At 36.5% G+C, this 18,228-nt stretch overlaps 1 protein-coding gene across 6 annotated transcripts in view; it reads right to left on the bottom strand.

Annotated features, from left to right (window-relative positions):
• The window catches only part of ANO1 (anoctamin 1), a 147,313-nt gene extending 142,309 nt beyond the window's left edge, over positions 1–5,004 (bottom strand). For 3 of the 6 annotated variants that reach the window (XM_087951136.1, XM_087951138.1, XM_087951144.1), the window contains exon 1: positions 4,619–5,004. In XM_087951136.1, the coding sequence (XP_087807262.1) occupies positions 4,619–4,652 (34 nt within the window). In that variant the 5' untranslated portion in view covers positions 4,653–5,004. Of the gene's footprint in view, positions 1–3,346; positions 3,470–4,618 lie in introns of all 6 variants that reach the window. The other 3 variants (XM_087951137.1, XM_087951139.1, XM_087951145.1) reach the window with 2 other exon arrangements.
• Between the last annotated feature and the right edge of the window lie 13,224 nt (positions 5,005–18,228).

Genomic DNA, 18,228 nt, shown 5'->3' with positions numbered 1-18,228 from the left:
CCCTTGTTGTTATTGCTGTACTACAACCCTGACAACACTCAACTGGAGAGACTTGTGCAAACAATATACACTTATAATTCAAGAATCGTGAGACACTACCCAGGAATTTTTGTATACTAGAACTGAAAAAAATTCTATTCCTTCCAAACAAACATCTACTTGTAGTTCTCCCAAGCTTTATTCATTTCAGCAGCATTATGTTTTCATGTAGATGGGTAGGTATATCACTTTATATGTACAATCATTTTGCTGCTGCAGCTTTTAAACAACTGGGAATCAGAAGACCAGTAATGACCTACTGGAAATCATTAAGAGACCTAAGCAATAAGTCCAAGATCCACCCACCACTTGGTACCTAAAAGCTCTTCCCTACTGGGCAAGCTGTTTGCATCAAGTTCATAATCAGATAAGTATCCCCTGAGCTCCTATTTATAAATGGTGTTGAGCCAAGCCCATTATATTTTTCTGGTTCCTTGCTGGTTTATGTGAAATCAGAGCACAGCTGGTCTTTTCATTTGCAATACAGCAGTTTGGTAGAACTTGGACTCTTTCCTTTTCCCAATGAGGGCAACTGTTGCCTCATCTAGCTTCCTAGCTCTTAGCTTTATGTCCTGTTTCTAATGCCTGTATGTATTTCTCTGTCCTCCTTTCAGCTGTCCAAACAGCGTGCAAACATACAAATGCTGATATGCTTTCATGGGGATGTCATTTTTATTTAATGTTTTTAAAGCAGTGCTCGCTACCTAGAATTATGATGTTAAGATGAGAGGCCATATCAATTGAAATGAGTGCATAAATTCCACCTTCCTACCTTCCAAGATGATTTTAAGAGGAAAGGCAGTTTTGTAAGCTGTGTAGGTTTTTTTTCCTTAGCAAGAACTTAGCTTTTCCCCTCCCCCACATTTTTACAAGCAACCAGTGATGCATAATATAAGCTACAAATGTCAAAGGCAGAGAGAGCCTAGCGATTTATTTTATTTCTGTTTTTTCAGGATCTATAGTAACCCACCAGATAGAGTGGGTGGGGGTGTATGTGTGACAGGATTTTTCCTGCTCTCTCTTATTGGTCTGTTGAAAAAAAAAAGACAAACACTGATTGGCTCAAAGTGTGGACTTCTCAATATTTTGAGATTCCTAAAATTTAGATGAACAAAGCTCATCTTGAAATTGCTTTAGGAAGAGAATGGAATGCCCTAAAAGTTGCAATTACAATTTCAAATATAATGTAAGAAGCCTCTCTTGCTTTGCTTAGGACACATTAGCACATTTGCAGTTTTTTTCAGTGTTAAATGTTGTAGTTATGTGTGTCTTGCTGACCAATCTGGATCATTTCACAATTAGGCAATTCCTCACAAACACACCCACAAGCCTTATTTTCTCCAACTTTCTTGGAAACGAACAAAAAAAAGGAAAGGAAAGATTGATATCACTACAGGGGACAATAAGAATGGAATGGACAAAAGACAGAACAAAAGAGAATTCAGATTAAGTGCATTCACACAACCCACATTTCTTTGTTCATCTCAATCTACCTTTTTAAAAACTTTTGATTTCTGCCCTCTTTCTACAGGTCTTGGAGCTTTCCATGATTGGCCGAGTAAACTCAGGCAAACTGCCATATAATAATAGCCTGAGTTAAGAAGCTATTACGCAGATGCATTAAATTTTCCATAGGATTAATATACCTATTCACTAAAGAGATTCAAACAAGAACTGCAGCAAAACAAAGCTTCCAATCCTGAAAAACGCCGAGCCCGCTTTTTCTATCAATGCCATGATCTCATTGTCATAACCCCTGCACCTCCAAAATTTTATTTATTTATTTTTATTTATTTATTTGATTTGCCAATTGTTTACAAGATAATAAGTATAAGTGTATACATAGTTGTGAATACATGAAATGGGTACATATAAGAAAAATAAAAGAATAAGAGAAACAATAGGACAGGGACGGTAGGCACGTTGGTGCGCTTATGCACGCCCCCTACAATCAGCAAGAAAGAAAAACCATGGGCTTCTCCTTGTTCTCACAATGGCTAACTTTCCTGCACAGCTTTAGGTTGTTTCCAGTCTTACACAGCCAGACGTGTGTTTCCACCAGAATGCTACTTTGACCTCCCACAATCCCCTTTCCCTTCCCTAAATCTATTTTAATAGGCATAGATTTGGGAGACCTACAGGTACTATGGGAGGAGTGTAAATCCAGTGCCTGCAGCAGATTTCACTGTATCGCTTTAAACACCAGCACACTGAAAACAGCACTTCTACCTCCCACATGTGCACACCAACACCAAGGAGGGAGCTCTGAAACAGGCACAGTCCTGTTTGTGACATATGTCCCAGCGGTACTTTGATGATTTCCTAACCATCCCAGACGTTCTGCCTCATCCTGTGAAAGGATGCAAGACTACACATGGCGATGACCACAGGATCTGTTTATTATTTCCAGTGTTACTAATAAAATATGTTTATTCCCTTTGGAAAAAAACATGTACTATTATGAACCCCGAGGGCCATCCTGTAATTTATTGTTCTGGAGTTGTGCTGTGGCCCTATTTTGCTCTCTTGCCTGGGTCCCACAATTATTTTCTTAAGTTGTAAGGTGTCTGATTACCTTAAGGATTTTCTATCCATTTCCTCAAATTGATTTTGCACCAAGAAATAGAGTCGGGTTTTGTTCTCTCTTAGGACAATTAATTCTATACATAAAAATTTAAACATAACTACTTGTACGTTTTGCTCTCCTGTGCAAGGTATTGAACTACTTCCAGTTCCCCTTGCATTTATTTGGAATTGGCAACTTTTTATCTGACATTGTTACATTTTTTCTCACAGATTCTATTCCCTACAGGGCCACAGGTTATTCCTTACGACTGCAATATTTTATCCACTTATTATCCACTATTCCAAATTATGTGAGACTTACTTTGTTTGTGTGGGCACACACAGGATTGTATTTTTAAGTACACTCTAAACTTAAAAGAGAGAAGGGTTTGCCTCTAAATCAAAGGAGACATCTGTTCCTAACAGAATCAATATTTTAAATTTTGACACTGTGTGAAAAATCAAAGGAAGCTTTTTAAAAGTGGCCAAGCAATCTATTTTAATTCTGAAAAGATCGAACACATTGCAAATCCCAAGTCATTCACTTAGAGGAATGCTTGTTCCTTATTTCAACACTTTCAAAGGAAAAATGAAGGTTAATTCTTGCTTACTGGGATGGTGGAGAGAGAGAGAGAGAGAGAGAGAGAGAGAGAGGAGAAATCTAATGCTACTGATTATTTTATTCATCAGAGTATTTTGTACTATTTAGGTTACCTTATTGAATTATGGGACCATTACTTACCTATACACGCTTCAAAAGAAAACATCTCCTGTTAATTTTGAATTGTAAAAAGAAGCTGATGGCACCTATGCTTTGTATTTTAAGTTCCAGTGGTTTGCAATTTTAAAATGCTCCATCTGTAGCCTTGAGAGGAGGAGAGTTATGTCAATAGCACAGTTTTTAAAATTTAATAGAAGTGATCCTCACACAATTATATAACCAGCAGAACCATCTTGAAGAAAGATATAGAATGCCACAAGAGAAGTTACTTGCCACAGGTTCAGGGGGAAAAAAACCATTTCTATGTCTGTTTTAGAGTTACCACTCTGATCTTAATGGAACAAATGTTATTTCCTTTTTTAGTGTGACCTTATTTTCTTTTATGTTTCATTTAGATCTAAGTCTGTATAAAAAAGCTGCCTCCATTTAATTTAAAAATGGCCAACATATGTAAAATAAAACAGGCATTTATTATTCTGCAATATACATATCTTTGAAGGAAAGGTTACCTGTTGTTTAATTATTTCTATTTTTGACATAGTGTTAGTTATTTCTACTAAAATAATCTGAATGCATTCAAATAGTCCCTACAGTTACAGGCTCTGGTGCTTAATAAAGCTAAGTTTACATGGAGGAAACATACTCTGCTGGCTTTTAGAGAATTAAATATATATGCATACATACATACCTGTATATATGTATCTATGTATATTTAACAGAATAGTAACCCATCCCAACCGCAAAGGACTCTGGGTAGAGTGCACAACACAGGAAAATAAAATAAAATATAACAATAGAACCAAAGCAATGAAAACCTTCCTATGATATTTTCTGTTCATGAAAATGACCCATTTCTGCTTGTAACTCCTCACCTCCATGCCCCATTATGGGCAATTGAATAAAATGTCAATATCTGATTAGTGATTTATATTAAAGCATCCTGACATTCTGCACGAACAGTTTCATAACCAGTAGTTCTCATCCACACATATGGTTCTCCAGTTTTCATGGTATTTAGTTTTCACATATGTTAAAGTGTTTTGTGGCAAGGTCTTTAAACTGGCATTCTGTTGATGGCAAAGGAAACTTAAAAAAAAAACCTTGCCATAAAACAAATTATACTCTTTTCCCCTAGTAAATGATCTGTGATTTTACATAGACAATATTGTAAATGGATAGTGATACTAAAGGAAAATACCCGAAAATAGAAGGAAACAAAAACAAGATTTTTTTAAAACTACAACTTTCATTCACAGAAGGCATAATAATAAGTCACTTGTCTTGCTGACTTACCTATTACTGAGTAAAATACGCTCTCCAGAATCATAAATTGAATAGTTGCTTTCCAATAATCCTCTCTGAAATGGGATTATTGCAGAAATGAAACACCAGAAGTTGAATATTTAAAAAATGAAGGAGAGGTGTGGCTCAAAATTCTGAACAGAGCACACCTTTGTACCATTAGAGACACTTAAAATCATAATTGGCCAATGACACATGCTAGTATTTATAAAGAAAGCTCACTTTGCTTTAACCCTAAGTTTAGTTCCGGGGTTACAAACTAGACAATTTTTTAGCCTTGCAAATAGAAAGACACTACAGTTCAGTGTTGAAGTACAGATTTTTCTATACCTGCTTATTGTGGAATACTCTCTTTCAAGTCACAGGTGGCAAGCAATGGATTGCTTTAGCCAGTTTGAAAAGGTAACTCTAGGCTACATGGAGAAATAACTTTTTAACCCTATGCTGGTCTTGCCTGCCATTCAAAGCATTTACTTCATTCTGTCTTTTGATTGTACCAGATTTGAACCTCATGCAACAGGGCTAATGGTGAGGGATTTTGGAAACTTGGAAAGAGTAAAGAACATGATACAGTGCCTGGTCATCATTTGGACAAGGCAGTAGTAAATTGATCCTCTGTTTTTTCCAAGGATGGAAAATATTCAATGCTGTGAAAATATTCAATGTACCTACAAAGAGCAGATTCATGTAGGCAATGATATTACCTGTGATTTAGACTTTTAGAAAGTCTAGAAGAAATTGGATAGGAAGAATTCTGACATTTCTGAGCTTTGTTTTTGGAGAAAAGTCCTGAGAATACATGGACAACCAAGAAAACAAACAAACAAATAGATCACTGAAGAAATCAATCCAGAGTTCTCACTTGAGGTACAAATGACCAGTATCAAATGATCCTATTTTGAATGCATTATGCATAGACTAAGCTCCCTGGAGAAGCTAATCTGGGAGAAAAGAGAAGTAGCAAGGTGGACAGTAGCAATGGAAATCATTATTGGAAGGTGACATGCCACAGAGTTTGGCAATGCAATCTGCAGGATGCTGGGGACCATCATCCACATGTGCTCACCTCAGGTTTAAATTATAATTATATAATATCTATTATTTCAAAATCTGTCAATTCAGTGGTATATAAGATCCATGGTGGTGCAGTGGTTAAAATGCAATATTGCATTTTAATTCTGCTGGTTGCCAGGGGTTCAATTCTCACTGGCTCAAGGTTGACTCAGCCTTCCATCCTTCCGAGGTTGGTACCATAAAATGAGGACCCAGATTGTTGGGGGCAATATGCTGACTCTGTAAACCACTTAGAGAGGGCTGTAAAGCACTATAAAGTGGTATATAAGTCTAAGTGCTATTGCAATTGCAATATTGCAATGTTTATTTTAGTGAGGGAGCAGGATTTCTGTCCAAAACCCTGGCCTGATGTTATTATAATATCAAGAAAGCTCTTTGCTTCATGCTTCTGCTTCTTCAGAGATCCATCTGCTGAGACAAGCTGCATTTTGAGTTTGTCAGTCAATTATTCCAATCATAAGGACACAGTTGCAAAGGCATCTGGTAGTAACATGATGATGTCTTGTAATTATGTAAATGACAATAATAGAATTTGGGTAACACACATGACATCATTTCCATAACTACTGTAATCTCTTTCCTCATGAGACACATTGCTCCGCTTATCCAAGTGTAATTCAGAACTTCTTTTATATTTCATTGAAATTTCTGTTTTGATTGCTTTAGTTTTCTAGGTTTTTTTAAATGCTCACCATTTTCCATTCCTTTTTTAAACCCACTGTGATAATCTTAAAACATAAAATAACCCCAATGAGGATACCACATTGTAAGCCATATACAGGTAGTCCTTGACTTACGACCATGACTGAGCCCCAAATTTATGTTGCTAAGTGAAACATTTGTTAAGTGAGCTTTGCCCCATTGGTGACTTTTCTTGTCACATTTATTAAGTGAATCACTGCAGTGGTGTTAAGTTAGTAAAACAGCTGTTAAGTAAATCTGGCTTCTCCATTGACTTTGCTTGTCAGAAGGTCACAAAGGGGGATCATGGGACTCTGGGACACTACAACTGTCATAAATATGAGTCAGTTGCCAAGTGTCTGAATTTTGATCACATGATTATGGGGATACTGCAATGGTCGTAAGTGTGAAAAACAGTCATTAGTCACTTTTTCAGTGCCTTTGTAACTTTGAACGGTCAGTATACGAACTATTGTAAGTTGAGGACTATCTGTGAAATGTAACATTGTGCACTCCTATATATCATTTTTACTAATTGCCATCTTCCATATATGTTGGATAATAATTCCAATAACTCTTAATCAGTGTAGCAAAACTGATAAGCATAATTTGGATATTTAGCAAATATCTCTGAGGAAACTGTATTGAGAAAGCCTTTACTTGCTCACTCCTGGCTAAAATGGGTTATTTGCTTGCCCATCCAATTAAGAGATAACTATATTAGCAAACTGCCTTACAGGAAACTCTCCTGAAATAATGATTTGTATCCAAACTTCTTGTTTCTACTTCTAAGTATCCTAGGATGCTCCTGCCCAACAGATTTCATCACACCTGAATAAAATAGGTTGATAAAGAAGTAGTAAGTCACTGTATGTGCTGTATTTATATTTATTTATCAACTTTTGAAATTGGCTATCTCCCTTACAGAAGGCCTCTAGGCAGTGTATAATAATGGTGTTTACAATATAGTATGCATGTGTCTATAGCAAGGCTCTTCAAACTTGGCAACTTTAAGACTTAAGGACTTCAACTCCCAGAATTCCTGAGCTAACATGACTGGAGGAATCCTGGGAGTTGAAGTCCACAAGTCTTAAAGCAGTCAAGTTTGAAGATCCCTGGTCTATAGAGTATAATCTCTCTATATAAGTGATTCCTGTTAGTTATGATCCATTTTATAAACCATCTCACCCTTATTTCAGAAGAAACAAACTACATGGAGGTCCAATGAGAAGATGGTTAGAAGAAGATAGAATGGAATGCACATGGGTTCCTCTCCTCCCCCAATGAGATTTGGGGCCTGCCTCCCCTGCCCGCCATTGCAATTAAGTGAGGCACAAACAATGAACATCATCCTCTTTTGTCTCCTATTATATTTCCCTTTGTCTCCTAACCCTCATTACGTTGCATTTAGTTCACCCCAGTTCGTCCTGAACATGTTTAGTTTAAGCAGATATTTCTAGCAGTTGTCCACAAGCAGGTAATGAAGGCAGGAATCCCAGAAAATATCAGCTTATCAAATTGGAACATGAAACATTTTGACTATCATGGTCACCGACTTTTATGCACATATCACTATTAATTTGTTTCATGTCTTGTTAAAGCTGCCCAAGTAAATGGCCATCATTATCCCTCATGACAGTGAATTCCAAAAGTTAAGGACGTGTAATGTGACAAACTGGGTTTTCTTCTGTCATAAATGTGCTGCCAACTGATTTCACTAGCTGTCTTTGAATTCTAATATTATGACAGACGAATAAAAATGCCTGTCCACTTTCACCATCCGCCACATTGTTTAAACCCTTCTTATGCACCTACTCAAAGTCCTCTTTTTATTGCTTTACTAGATAAAACAAGAGTGAAGAAACTTAAAAAGTTTTTTAAAAAAAAACCATAGGGAAGGGGAAAAAAGAAAAAGGAAAAAAGGAAACCTACAAATGCATGAGGTACGTAGGCGAAACAATTCAGCCTAATTTTTATTCAGCCTACTTTTAAAAACATCACTAAACCTCGACCAGACAGAATATTATAGATCAGTCTTTTCTTTATGGAGAACTACTATCTAGTATCTACCTAACATGGGACTCTGACCCTTTTTCCTGCTTTTTTCCCCCTGCTTCCAGTAACAGTCATTTTTATGTCAAGCTTCAACCAGAGTCTTTATGTATCCAGACATGAAGAATTTGTCTACTATGCTCACTTTCACCCAGATAGATACATTTAGGGGGAAAAAAAACCTGTGATTTAGAGATTCTATTCATCCCATTAGGAAGAACTTAATATATAATGCTGACATGAATAACTGACATGCCTACAGGTAGTCCTCAACTTATGACTGGTTGCTTAATAACAGTTCAGTGTTTAGACGAGCCCTGAAATGAGCATTTATGGCTTGGTTTCAAAGTTCCAATGTTTGGACCCCCCCACCATGGTCACATGACTGTATTTTGGGCGCTCCGCAACCAGCTCACATGTACAGCCATTTGCGGTGCCCCACAGTTCCATGACTCTGATTTATTAAGTTTTTGCCAGAAACGGATGTTTACTCTGGTTTTCCGATAAAAACTGTCCCATAGCAAACAATGGGTTTGCTTAACAACTGCAGCACTCACTTCATGAGCATTAGAAAGAAAGACAAAATGCTATTACTTCTCAGGCCTGTGAAAGAGTTCTAAAATCAGCCTTGCATTAGATCAGGGCTATTAAACTCCTAGCCTGCAGGCCGGATGCATCACGCGCTGGCCACACGATGCCTGGTTTAGCGAAGAGGGGAATGCATCATGTGATGCTGCCGTGACAAAGTGAGTTTGACAGCCCTGCATTAGACTACTTTAATGGGCAGAAGGAATAACACTGAGGGACAGGAAGAAGAGCTGCAGCCAAGACAATATTCTAATTGAAGAAATCTGAATCCAAGGCAAACATGTATTTTGAAAAAGTATTTTAGGTGTGACTCTCCATAATTGTCAATAAGGGAGGGACTGGAAGAAGTACATTCAGATTTGCAAGACTGATGTCAGCCCAGATGTCTGGGCCATGTTTGAAACCCGAAACACATAAGCTAATATTGCTTTTATTGTAAGATTATAGAAACAGAGTTTTGTAAGTCTGAATATATTTCCTCAACTAGGGGAGAAGAGTCATTAACACTGAATCTGTTTAATCTGGAATAGACTCTTCTAATATACCCAATGATCTTGATGGGAGTACTGGCAAATACAAATATTATTAATTTACCTTGTCCACCAAATAGAGGTTTCTGCCTATAAAGGTTAGTATACTGATCCTTATCTACAAGCATCTTTGCAAAGAAAATTAGTTGAGGACAAGAATTTAATTAAGTGGAAAGGAATCAGTTGTGGGAACAGTGATTTATGAACCAGCCAGTGCATGTCTGAATCTTCAAATTGCCCCATAAAGAATGCAACAAACTCCAGGCAAAATCTTAATGCTCCCCTTTGTTTCCACACCAGAACAAAAAGTCCTATTTCTAGTTCTAATCCCAATTCTTACTAGAAGCCAGGTCTATCCAGGCTTCGTATGTGTTGAATAAGAATTTATTTCTTTGCTATACCCCTCAAGAAATGTTCTCTTCCATTTGGGCCTCAAAATGATAACTACTAAAACATGACTGACATCATTATCTTTCCCCCAGAGAAGCTATTTTTGGGGACTTTTAATAAATTCCACTTTTTATCACTGACTACAAATTATTGTTGAGTTGATTTTTCATTCTTTCTCTTGGATCTCCATTAAAGTATTATTTAATAGAGACAAGGGAGAATCTCTATAAATCTATCCAAGAATCATAGCCAGCTTCTTAGAGGAAGAACCTTGGAAATGGACAAGAAACAATGAAATGTGTTTTCTTGTAACCATTTGAAACATCATATTTCATGTCTGTATTATAAGCAGAAGGGAAAGCTGTATTGCCTTATTTGGACAAAAAGTCCTACTACGAACAAATAGCACAGAATTACCAGCCATTCTTCTGTTACAGCTGCACAATATTTATTAATTGCACTAGAAGTAGTTTTCACGCTAGTTTTCACACCAGAGTAATGCTACTGGTTTTTAGAACTAAATATTGAAAGGATTAGTTTAGAGATAAAGTTCATAACCTCTGTTTTACTTCAAAAGAGGCACAGAGTTTCTTACAGTGTAACCCAAACTTCAGATGTTTAACAAAAGGATGTTGAAACATAATGCTTTTCTCCTAAGACAATTCAACATTAACAGTGATTTTTTTTTTTTAGTTTTGTATATGGAATATCTAAACTTATTATGAGTCTCTCTTTGACACTAATTTGATGTGATAAATAATTCTTTATACTTTTTTTATTGAAAATATCCTTGAGAGTCATTTCACAAATTATGAAGTGGAATACTCAGGTTTGCCACTGACAATATATTTGGTGGTAAAAATAGCTGGTGATATGTACCAAAGGTGGGGAATAAAACTGTTTCTCTAAGGGAAAAATTAAAATAGCCCTGGTTAGGTTAGATGTGTTAGACCCTAGATTATAAAACATCATCATCAAGCTGTGAACTAAAAAACTGAAAAGAAAAATACAGCTAATTACCTTCTTGCATGGTCAATATATAAGAGGTTAATTATACCCCAAGTCTCCTTATTGTGATCATGATTGAGCAGTATTTTGAACTTTTTTGTTTTTTGAAATGTCTGAAGATTTATTGACTAGTATTTTTGTCTGAAATCCTCCACTACTTTTATTGGATTTATTTATAATTTGATATTTAATAGATCATACGTATGTGAATGGAGCTAAGCCTGTTAAGAAAATCCTGATTATGAATTTTAAGGCCCAAAAGAACAAATACAGTATATTATAGAAGCTTAGCGCTGCAACAGAAACTGATGTTTTTGAGTTTTCTTTTATTGGAGGAAGAGATGTGGAAGACTAGATTTTGTGGCTGGAAATATGTTTCCCAATGTTGTTTAAAAAAAATTAAAGAAGCCAGTACTTTAATAGGAAATTAGATTCATATAATGGGATCTACTGCTCTAGTTGTTTTAATTAAAATGGCAAATGTAGTCACAGGCTCCATCACTTTTGGAGGTGTGTGTAATGTCATGACACCAATACTAATGGGGTGAGTCTTGTGGCATAATGGCAGAATATTGTTTTGATCAGAGCAGCTAGTTTGACACAGAAACAAACATCCTACAGAAAACTATATTCACACATGTTGATCCCTGATTTGCTGAGTTATTACTGAATGAGCTGGATTCATACAAGATGTCAAGACAAAATGAAATAAATCTTACTAGGAAATAATAGCAAATACTAATAGCTTGGGTTTTAGATTTTGGCATCTGTATTAGGATGCTGGTGAGTACACCAAGGAAATCCCATGGGTTTAGTTTAGGAAAGTGGGAGAAAGGTCAGTCAGTCAGTAAGTAAACAACAGCAAATAAATTCCATGTTTTTGCCAAGAAAATGACATGGATATATCCATGTAATCAGCACAAGCCAAACCCGGTATCAGTGATACTTTATTTTTAATGAGTAGATCATTAGTTACTTTAGTTGCCATAGGTTGAACATCATAATATGATCTGAAATACGGCTGCAAGCTTAAAAATATGGATCTAATTAAGAAATCATTGTGAGTCAACAAACTATAAAAAGGTAATTGATATATTGGTTGATCTAAACAATAGATCCTTTTTGTATAGTATTTCCAAACTAAGTAACATCAGGCCAAAGGCAGTAATGTTTTAAATATTGTCTTTCATTAATTGCAAATATGGTATGGGGTGACAATGGCAGTTGGGGGGAATTGGCATATACTACTTCTGAGGAGACTGCCACAAACAAGAAGGAGAAGTTTTCTTTCCTCTCAGCCATGAACCAGACAATTCTCTCTTCCTTCTAACAGCTGCAGTGCTTAGAAATACATTCCCATTGGTATCAATAGAAACTTTTTCTGAACCACATAGTCACCCAAGCGAGGATAGTATAATAGAGATTTTTATATGAAGGGAAATATTGATCTCTTCTCCCATATGCTGTGGTCAGGATCAGAATTGGAGTTCCTTCCTACAATTGTCACTCTTTAAAAAAAAAGATTGAGTTGATTTTCATGCCTCAGAATGCATAGCTTGGCCTTCAGGTGAAACACCGTTGACCTTGCCTGAGGTTTCTCTTCCTTTTCCCTGGAACCGACAATAAATGAACATGGAATTTTAATACAGCAAAGAAAACATGTGCTTCAGCCCTGAACTATTGCCCTTCCAGATCAATAATGTTGAATGATAATTCTAAAATCCAAGGCATGAAATGAATCTTTATGTTCTGTCCCTATTATAAATGTCAACTTTCTTCCTTCTTGACATTCAGAATCCAGGCTCAGATTTTGAAGCTGAGTAGAAACCAGGCCACTAAGCAAACCAGCCATTCCCAAGTCAGATGTTCCATTGTTTCTCCATTCCATGTTTGCTTTTTCAATTCTGATTCTACACTCCAGAGATACTGTTCATGCTTTGTCCTCCTGAACTGTTAGAAATTTTCCCTTCAACACCATTTCTGTAAGCAGGTGGGTGTATCCTTTTTGTTTTCAAGGAACCATCTCTGCTCCAACCATGCCTTCACTCAGTCTTCTGAATTCATTATTATAGATAGCATATAGATATTTTCATTTGTCCCTCAGCTTTTTGGGGGGTTATTTTTTGGTTATAGAAGTTTTTGCCAAAATGAACATGACTGCCATAGCATTTGTTTTCATCAACTCTGGAGAGCCCCCTACCCACTACAGGTGGTCTTCAACTTTTGTACACAATTGAGACCAGAATTCCCATTGCTAAGTAAGGAAGTTGTTAAGTCAGTCATGCCTGATTTTAAATTTTTTTGTTGCCACTCTTAAGTGAATCACTGCACTTGTTATGTGGATTAAGAGTATATGGCTTCCCCCATTGACTTTGTCAGAACTCATTGGAAAAGTAGCAAATAATAGTCAGATGAAGCCAGACAGCTACATTCATTGTAGATACATGCTACTTGCCAAGTGCCTGAATTTTGATCAAGTGACCGTGGAGGTATTGTGGAGATCGTAAGTGTGAGAATTGATTGTAAGCAACCTTTTTTTTCCCAGTGCGGTTGTAACTTTGAAGAATTGCCAAACACATGATTGTAAGTCAAAGACTACTTGTACAAACATCCTTTTAGGGGATGTTATACAATCAGTTCGCTACTGGCTGAAGTTCTGCTCCAGCTGGTAGAGCTTCAAATCTTTAATTGCTTTTCATCTTTTTCTCCTCCTGTCCTTCCTAGCCTGGTTTGTCCTACTTCCATATTATTCAGCTCAATTTTCCTACCTACATTTCAGATGCACCTCCATCAAGCTGTTATTTCAGTAAAAAGTCACCTACTCATCCAATGTGTGAGAAAACAGTGACATTTAGAAAACTAAATAAAATCTTTGTATTAAATAAATAAAATCATATTACACACATGAATAACTGGTGTTAAAGTAAACAAGTCGATACTTGCTCCATGTGATAATGGGGGCGGCAATTGATTGAATTTCTCACAACACAAAGAAAGATTATGTGGAGAAGGTGGTGCAGAATTTCATCCTGTTTAAGCCATGACCAAGCCCAGTCATGCCTTAATGATAATAATAATACTAAATAAAATAATAATAATGACCAGTCAATTGCAAAAGGTACCTTTACTTGGAACAGATTGCATCCTGTGACAAAACCTTTAACACCCTCAAACAACAACATCTGCCTGTACCAGGTCCATCCATCTGTCCTTCCTTCCTTCCTTTCCTCCCTCCCTCCCTCCCTCCCTCCCTCCTTTCTTCCTCAATGGTTTATCAACTTGTAAATTACAGTCCTGGTTGGCTGACATAAAGCACAAGACAAGAGAGGCAATGAATATAAAATCTATAAAACCACAAACTATAATACAATTGATGCCAACTATGATCATATTAACATTCCCAAATATTTTAGAAAGGATTCATCAACTATCCTGTCCCAATTATAGTGGGAAAAATAGGTTTTTAAGGCCTTACAGAAGGGTAGCAGAATATCATAGAGATCAGCTGTTCCAAACGGCAGGTTTTGTAATAGAGAAGATATACTTTTTCAGTCCTGTTAGATAGGACTTTTTCACAGAAGAATACAACCCATACCAACCTATGCTCACCAACCTTCTTCAAGTGTTTGGAAAATTGTAAACTTAAAGAAGAAAACCTAGAATATTGTTCTATTGAATATTGGAATCCTTACTGCATATCAGCCATTAATAACAATAGCAATAGCACTTAGACTTATATACCACTTCACAGTGCTTTTCAGCCCTCTCTAAGCAGTTTACAGAGTCAGCATATAATCTGAATCCTCATTTTACCGACCTTGGAAGGATGGAAGGATGAGTCAACTTGAGCCGTTGAGGATTAAACTCCTGGAGTGAACAATGAGTTAGTCTGCAGTACTGCATTCTAACCACTGGGTCACCATGGCTCTTTAATACAACTGAGCAAGTTCAGAAGCACTTTATAAGGAAAGTGTTGTATTTTTCTGTCCGTAATAGAATGCCTTATACTAATAGGCTTGGAATTCTTGGTTTGGATAGTTTAGAACTGTGATGCTTGCAGTCAGACTTAAGTATCACATACAAAATTGTACACAATAAAACTTTATCTGTAAATGACTTTTTAAATTTTAATCATAATGTAATATATGTGAACCTCTGCTTTACACTTAATGTAAATCACTCTAAACTCGACTGTAAAAAAATTGATTTTTGTAACAGAATTGTCAAAGTTTGGAATATCTTACCTGATTCAGTTGTCTCAGCCATTACCTTTCACAGTTTTAATTCTAACTTAACGTCTGTGGACCTCACCCCATATTTAAGAGGTCCATAAGGGGGCATGCATAAGTGCACTGGCATGCCTATCGCCCCTGTCACATTTGAGTTTCTTATTTTCTTTGTCTGAATCAGTGGTGGGATTCAATTTTTTTTACTACTGGTTCTGTGGGCATGGCTTGTTGAGCATGGCAGGGGAAGGATACTGTAAAATCTCCAGTCAGAGGTGGCATTTGCCGGTTCTCCGAACTATTCAAAATTTCCGCTACCGGTTCTCCAGAATTGGTCAGAACCTGCTGAATACCACCTCTGGTTTGAATTTGTAATTTTTGTTGGATGAATAAATGAATGAATAAAACAAACAAACAAATAAATAAATAAATAAATAAATAAATAAAAACTGTCGTGATCCTTCCACCAATGAACTCCCCATGTTGTTGGGGGGGAAAATGCAGTGGAAATGAATACAAAAATGGGAAAATGTGGCTGTAATAAACCAAGCATATTATGTCTCCATTTCCTTATATTTAGATTCCCCTTCCTGCTACAATTGCCTGTGGATGAATGCAGCTATAGGAAGAGGGAGCAATATTATAATGACATCTGAAAAGACAATAAACACAGAGGAAGTAAAAACAGCTTAATGGCTCTTAGCAGGCAGGAAATTCATTAGTTCCCAGAAAGATCTATAATGACTGCATTTGAGGTCGTTTCAGAGTTTCAAAGCTGTTTCTGTCTTCCAAAACACATTATAGCTTAGAATGTAGTGTGATGCTAGCCATATATACTAAGCTATGATTAAGCAAACCACAGCACAATGTGTTTGCATTAGGTGAGATCCAGGTGAATCATCATTCATTAGCTTCTCTTAATAATCTGCACAACATTCTTTTATAGCAATTGCTTTCATTTGGAACATTTTCCTTTGGAGTAGTATCACTAATTTATGTACACAACATGACATCCTGCTTGAATACTATTGCCACTGTCCCTAATCACTGCTTGTCCTAACTAGCATTATGGATGCAGTTTAGTCAAAGTTGTAATTATCCTGAGTAGGCTTAATAGGCAGCCAGTTTCTTCCCTCATATTTTGATGGCCATTTTAATAAACATAAGCCCTACATTGGATAAGAAATTGTTTGGCTTTCAGCTCATTTCACATAGATAACATACCCAATGAAATTCATGATTGCAACAAGGTTGCCAGAGGTGGGGTGGGGGAATTGGTTATCTACGTGGGGCATCCCTCTCAGAGAACAGTTTGCCCCTAGAGATGAGACTAGTTCCCTCCTTTTGATATTTCAGGGTCTTGTTCTAAAAAAACTTTGGGGATTAAGAACTGCAGGAGAATGTGTGTTGAAATAAGAGAGTTGTGATATTTAATAATGGAATGTTTGCATTTTCAACCTGTTGTAAATTTGTACTGGGTTGTTCTACAATGTAGCTGTGTGTTATAGGACTTAAATCTGATTGAAGCAGCACAGAAGTCATGTAAATAACATACTTTCCAAAATATGCTGTATGCTAAGAAAAATTATGATTGGCTTGATTTGCTTTGGAAATATTGCTAATATCATTCAAAGGTGTCTGCAGAAATCTACCAAGATCCCATTCACTATATCAGAATAATCTTTTAAAGGCATAGTTATAACTGTTAATGATAGGAAATTAGAGCCAGAAGAACATTATATATCCAATAGTGCTACTGGGGGGCTGCAGTGTCTGGTAATCTCATAAACATTATTCTTCTGCCACACACTCATTTAATTGAATTTCTAGGAATATTCATAGTTATTTAATAACTATATTAGAAGAGGTTATCACAAAGAAAAAAAAATTATGACAGCAATACTTGGTGGAAGAAATAGTTCCCTAAAACTATTTTTCAGACCTCACTGATGGCAAAGTTGAAGGAATTATATAATTTTGAGTAAATGCAGGTAGTCCTCAACTTACAGCAGCTTATTTAATTACCGTTCAAAATTACAACAGCATTGAAAAAAGGGCCTTATGATTGTTTTTCACACTTTTGACTGTTGCAGCACCCCCGGGGTCATGTGATCAAAATGTGGATGCTTGGCAACTGGCTCATATTTATGATGGTTGCAGTATCCTGGGATCATGTGATCATCTTTTGTAACCTTCTGACAAGCAAAGTCCATGGGAAAATCAGATTCAGTTAACAATCGACTTAACAACCGAAGTGATTCCCTTAAAAATTGTGGTATGAAAGCTCGTAACATGGAGCAAAATTCACTTAACAAGTGTCTGACTTAGCAACAGAAATTTTGGGCTCAATTGTGGTCATAAGTTGGGGACAACCTGTGTTCATTCTGTCAAAAAAAATAATAATAGCACATCAAAAGGGAAAATAAAGTTTAACTTATGATTGAAAAGGGTATAAAAGATGGTTCTACCTCCAGGGTAACAGTAATGAATAGGAAACAAGTTAGGCTGGTTTTAAAGACTATGTGGATGTTTACGTGGCAAACAGCTTTGTAAGTTTGCTTAAGGGACACGTAATACCTCTTCATAAATAAGACAAAATTTGAGGTACAACTCACCAAGAATTATAAGATGTTGTTGCCTAGTTTTATGTACAATAAAGGATATGTGAGAATCAGTGTTCACATGATTTATTTGTTTATTTAAATTGAGTTTGCCTAAACCATTGCACTGGTGTGCTTTTTCAATGCAGAGAAGCTTGCAGTAATTTAAAACCAAGATTGCAGAGCCCAGGGACCATGTTTGGTTATTAACTTCTTTTCTTTGTAGCCCTCTGAAATTATAGAACCAAACTTCAAGGCTAAACTGGTGAAAAGCATGATTTCTTGCTGGGTTATAAAACTTTCCTTAGGATATAAAGCAAATACCCTCAGCTTCCATGCAGCAGTTCCTGTCCTCTTGCACAACACAACCTTACTTATCTTAATCTTGGTCGCCCAAGCAATATTATAAAAAAAGGTAACATGCCTTCCTCCCAATTTGCAGGGAGAGTCCA

Source organism: Notechis scutatus, chromosome 1 (assembly GCF_049901735.1).
Source record: "Notechis scutatus isolate UNSWTSFEM ecotype Mainland chromosome 1, rNotScu1.2, whole genome shotgun sequence".
Classification (NCBI taxonomy): domain Eukaryota; kingdom Metazoa; phylum Chordata; class Lepidosauria; order Squamata; family Elapidae; genus Notechis; species Notechis scutatus.
The sequence above is the reverse complement of the archived record's forward strand: the minus strand, read 5'-3'. Positions and strand labels throughout refer to the sequence as shown.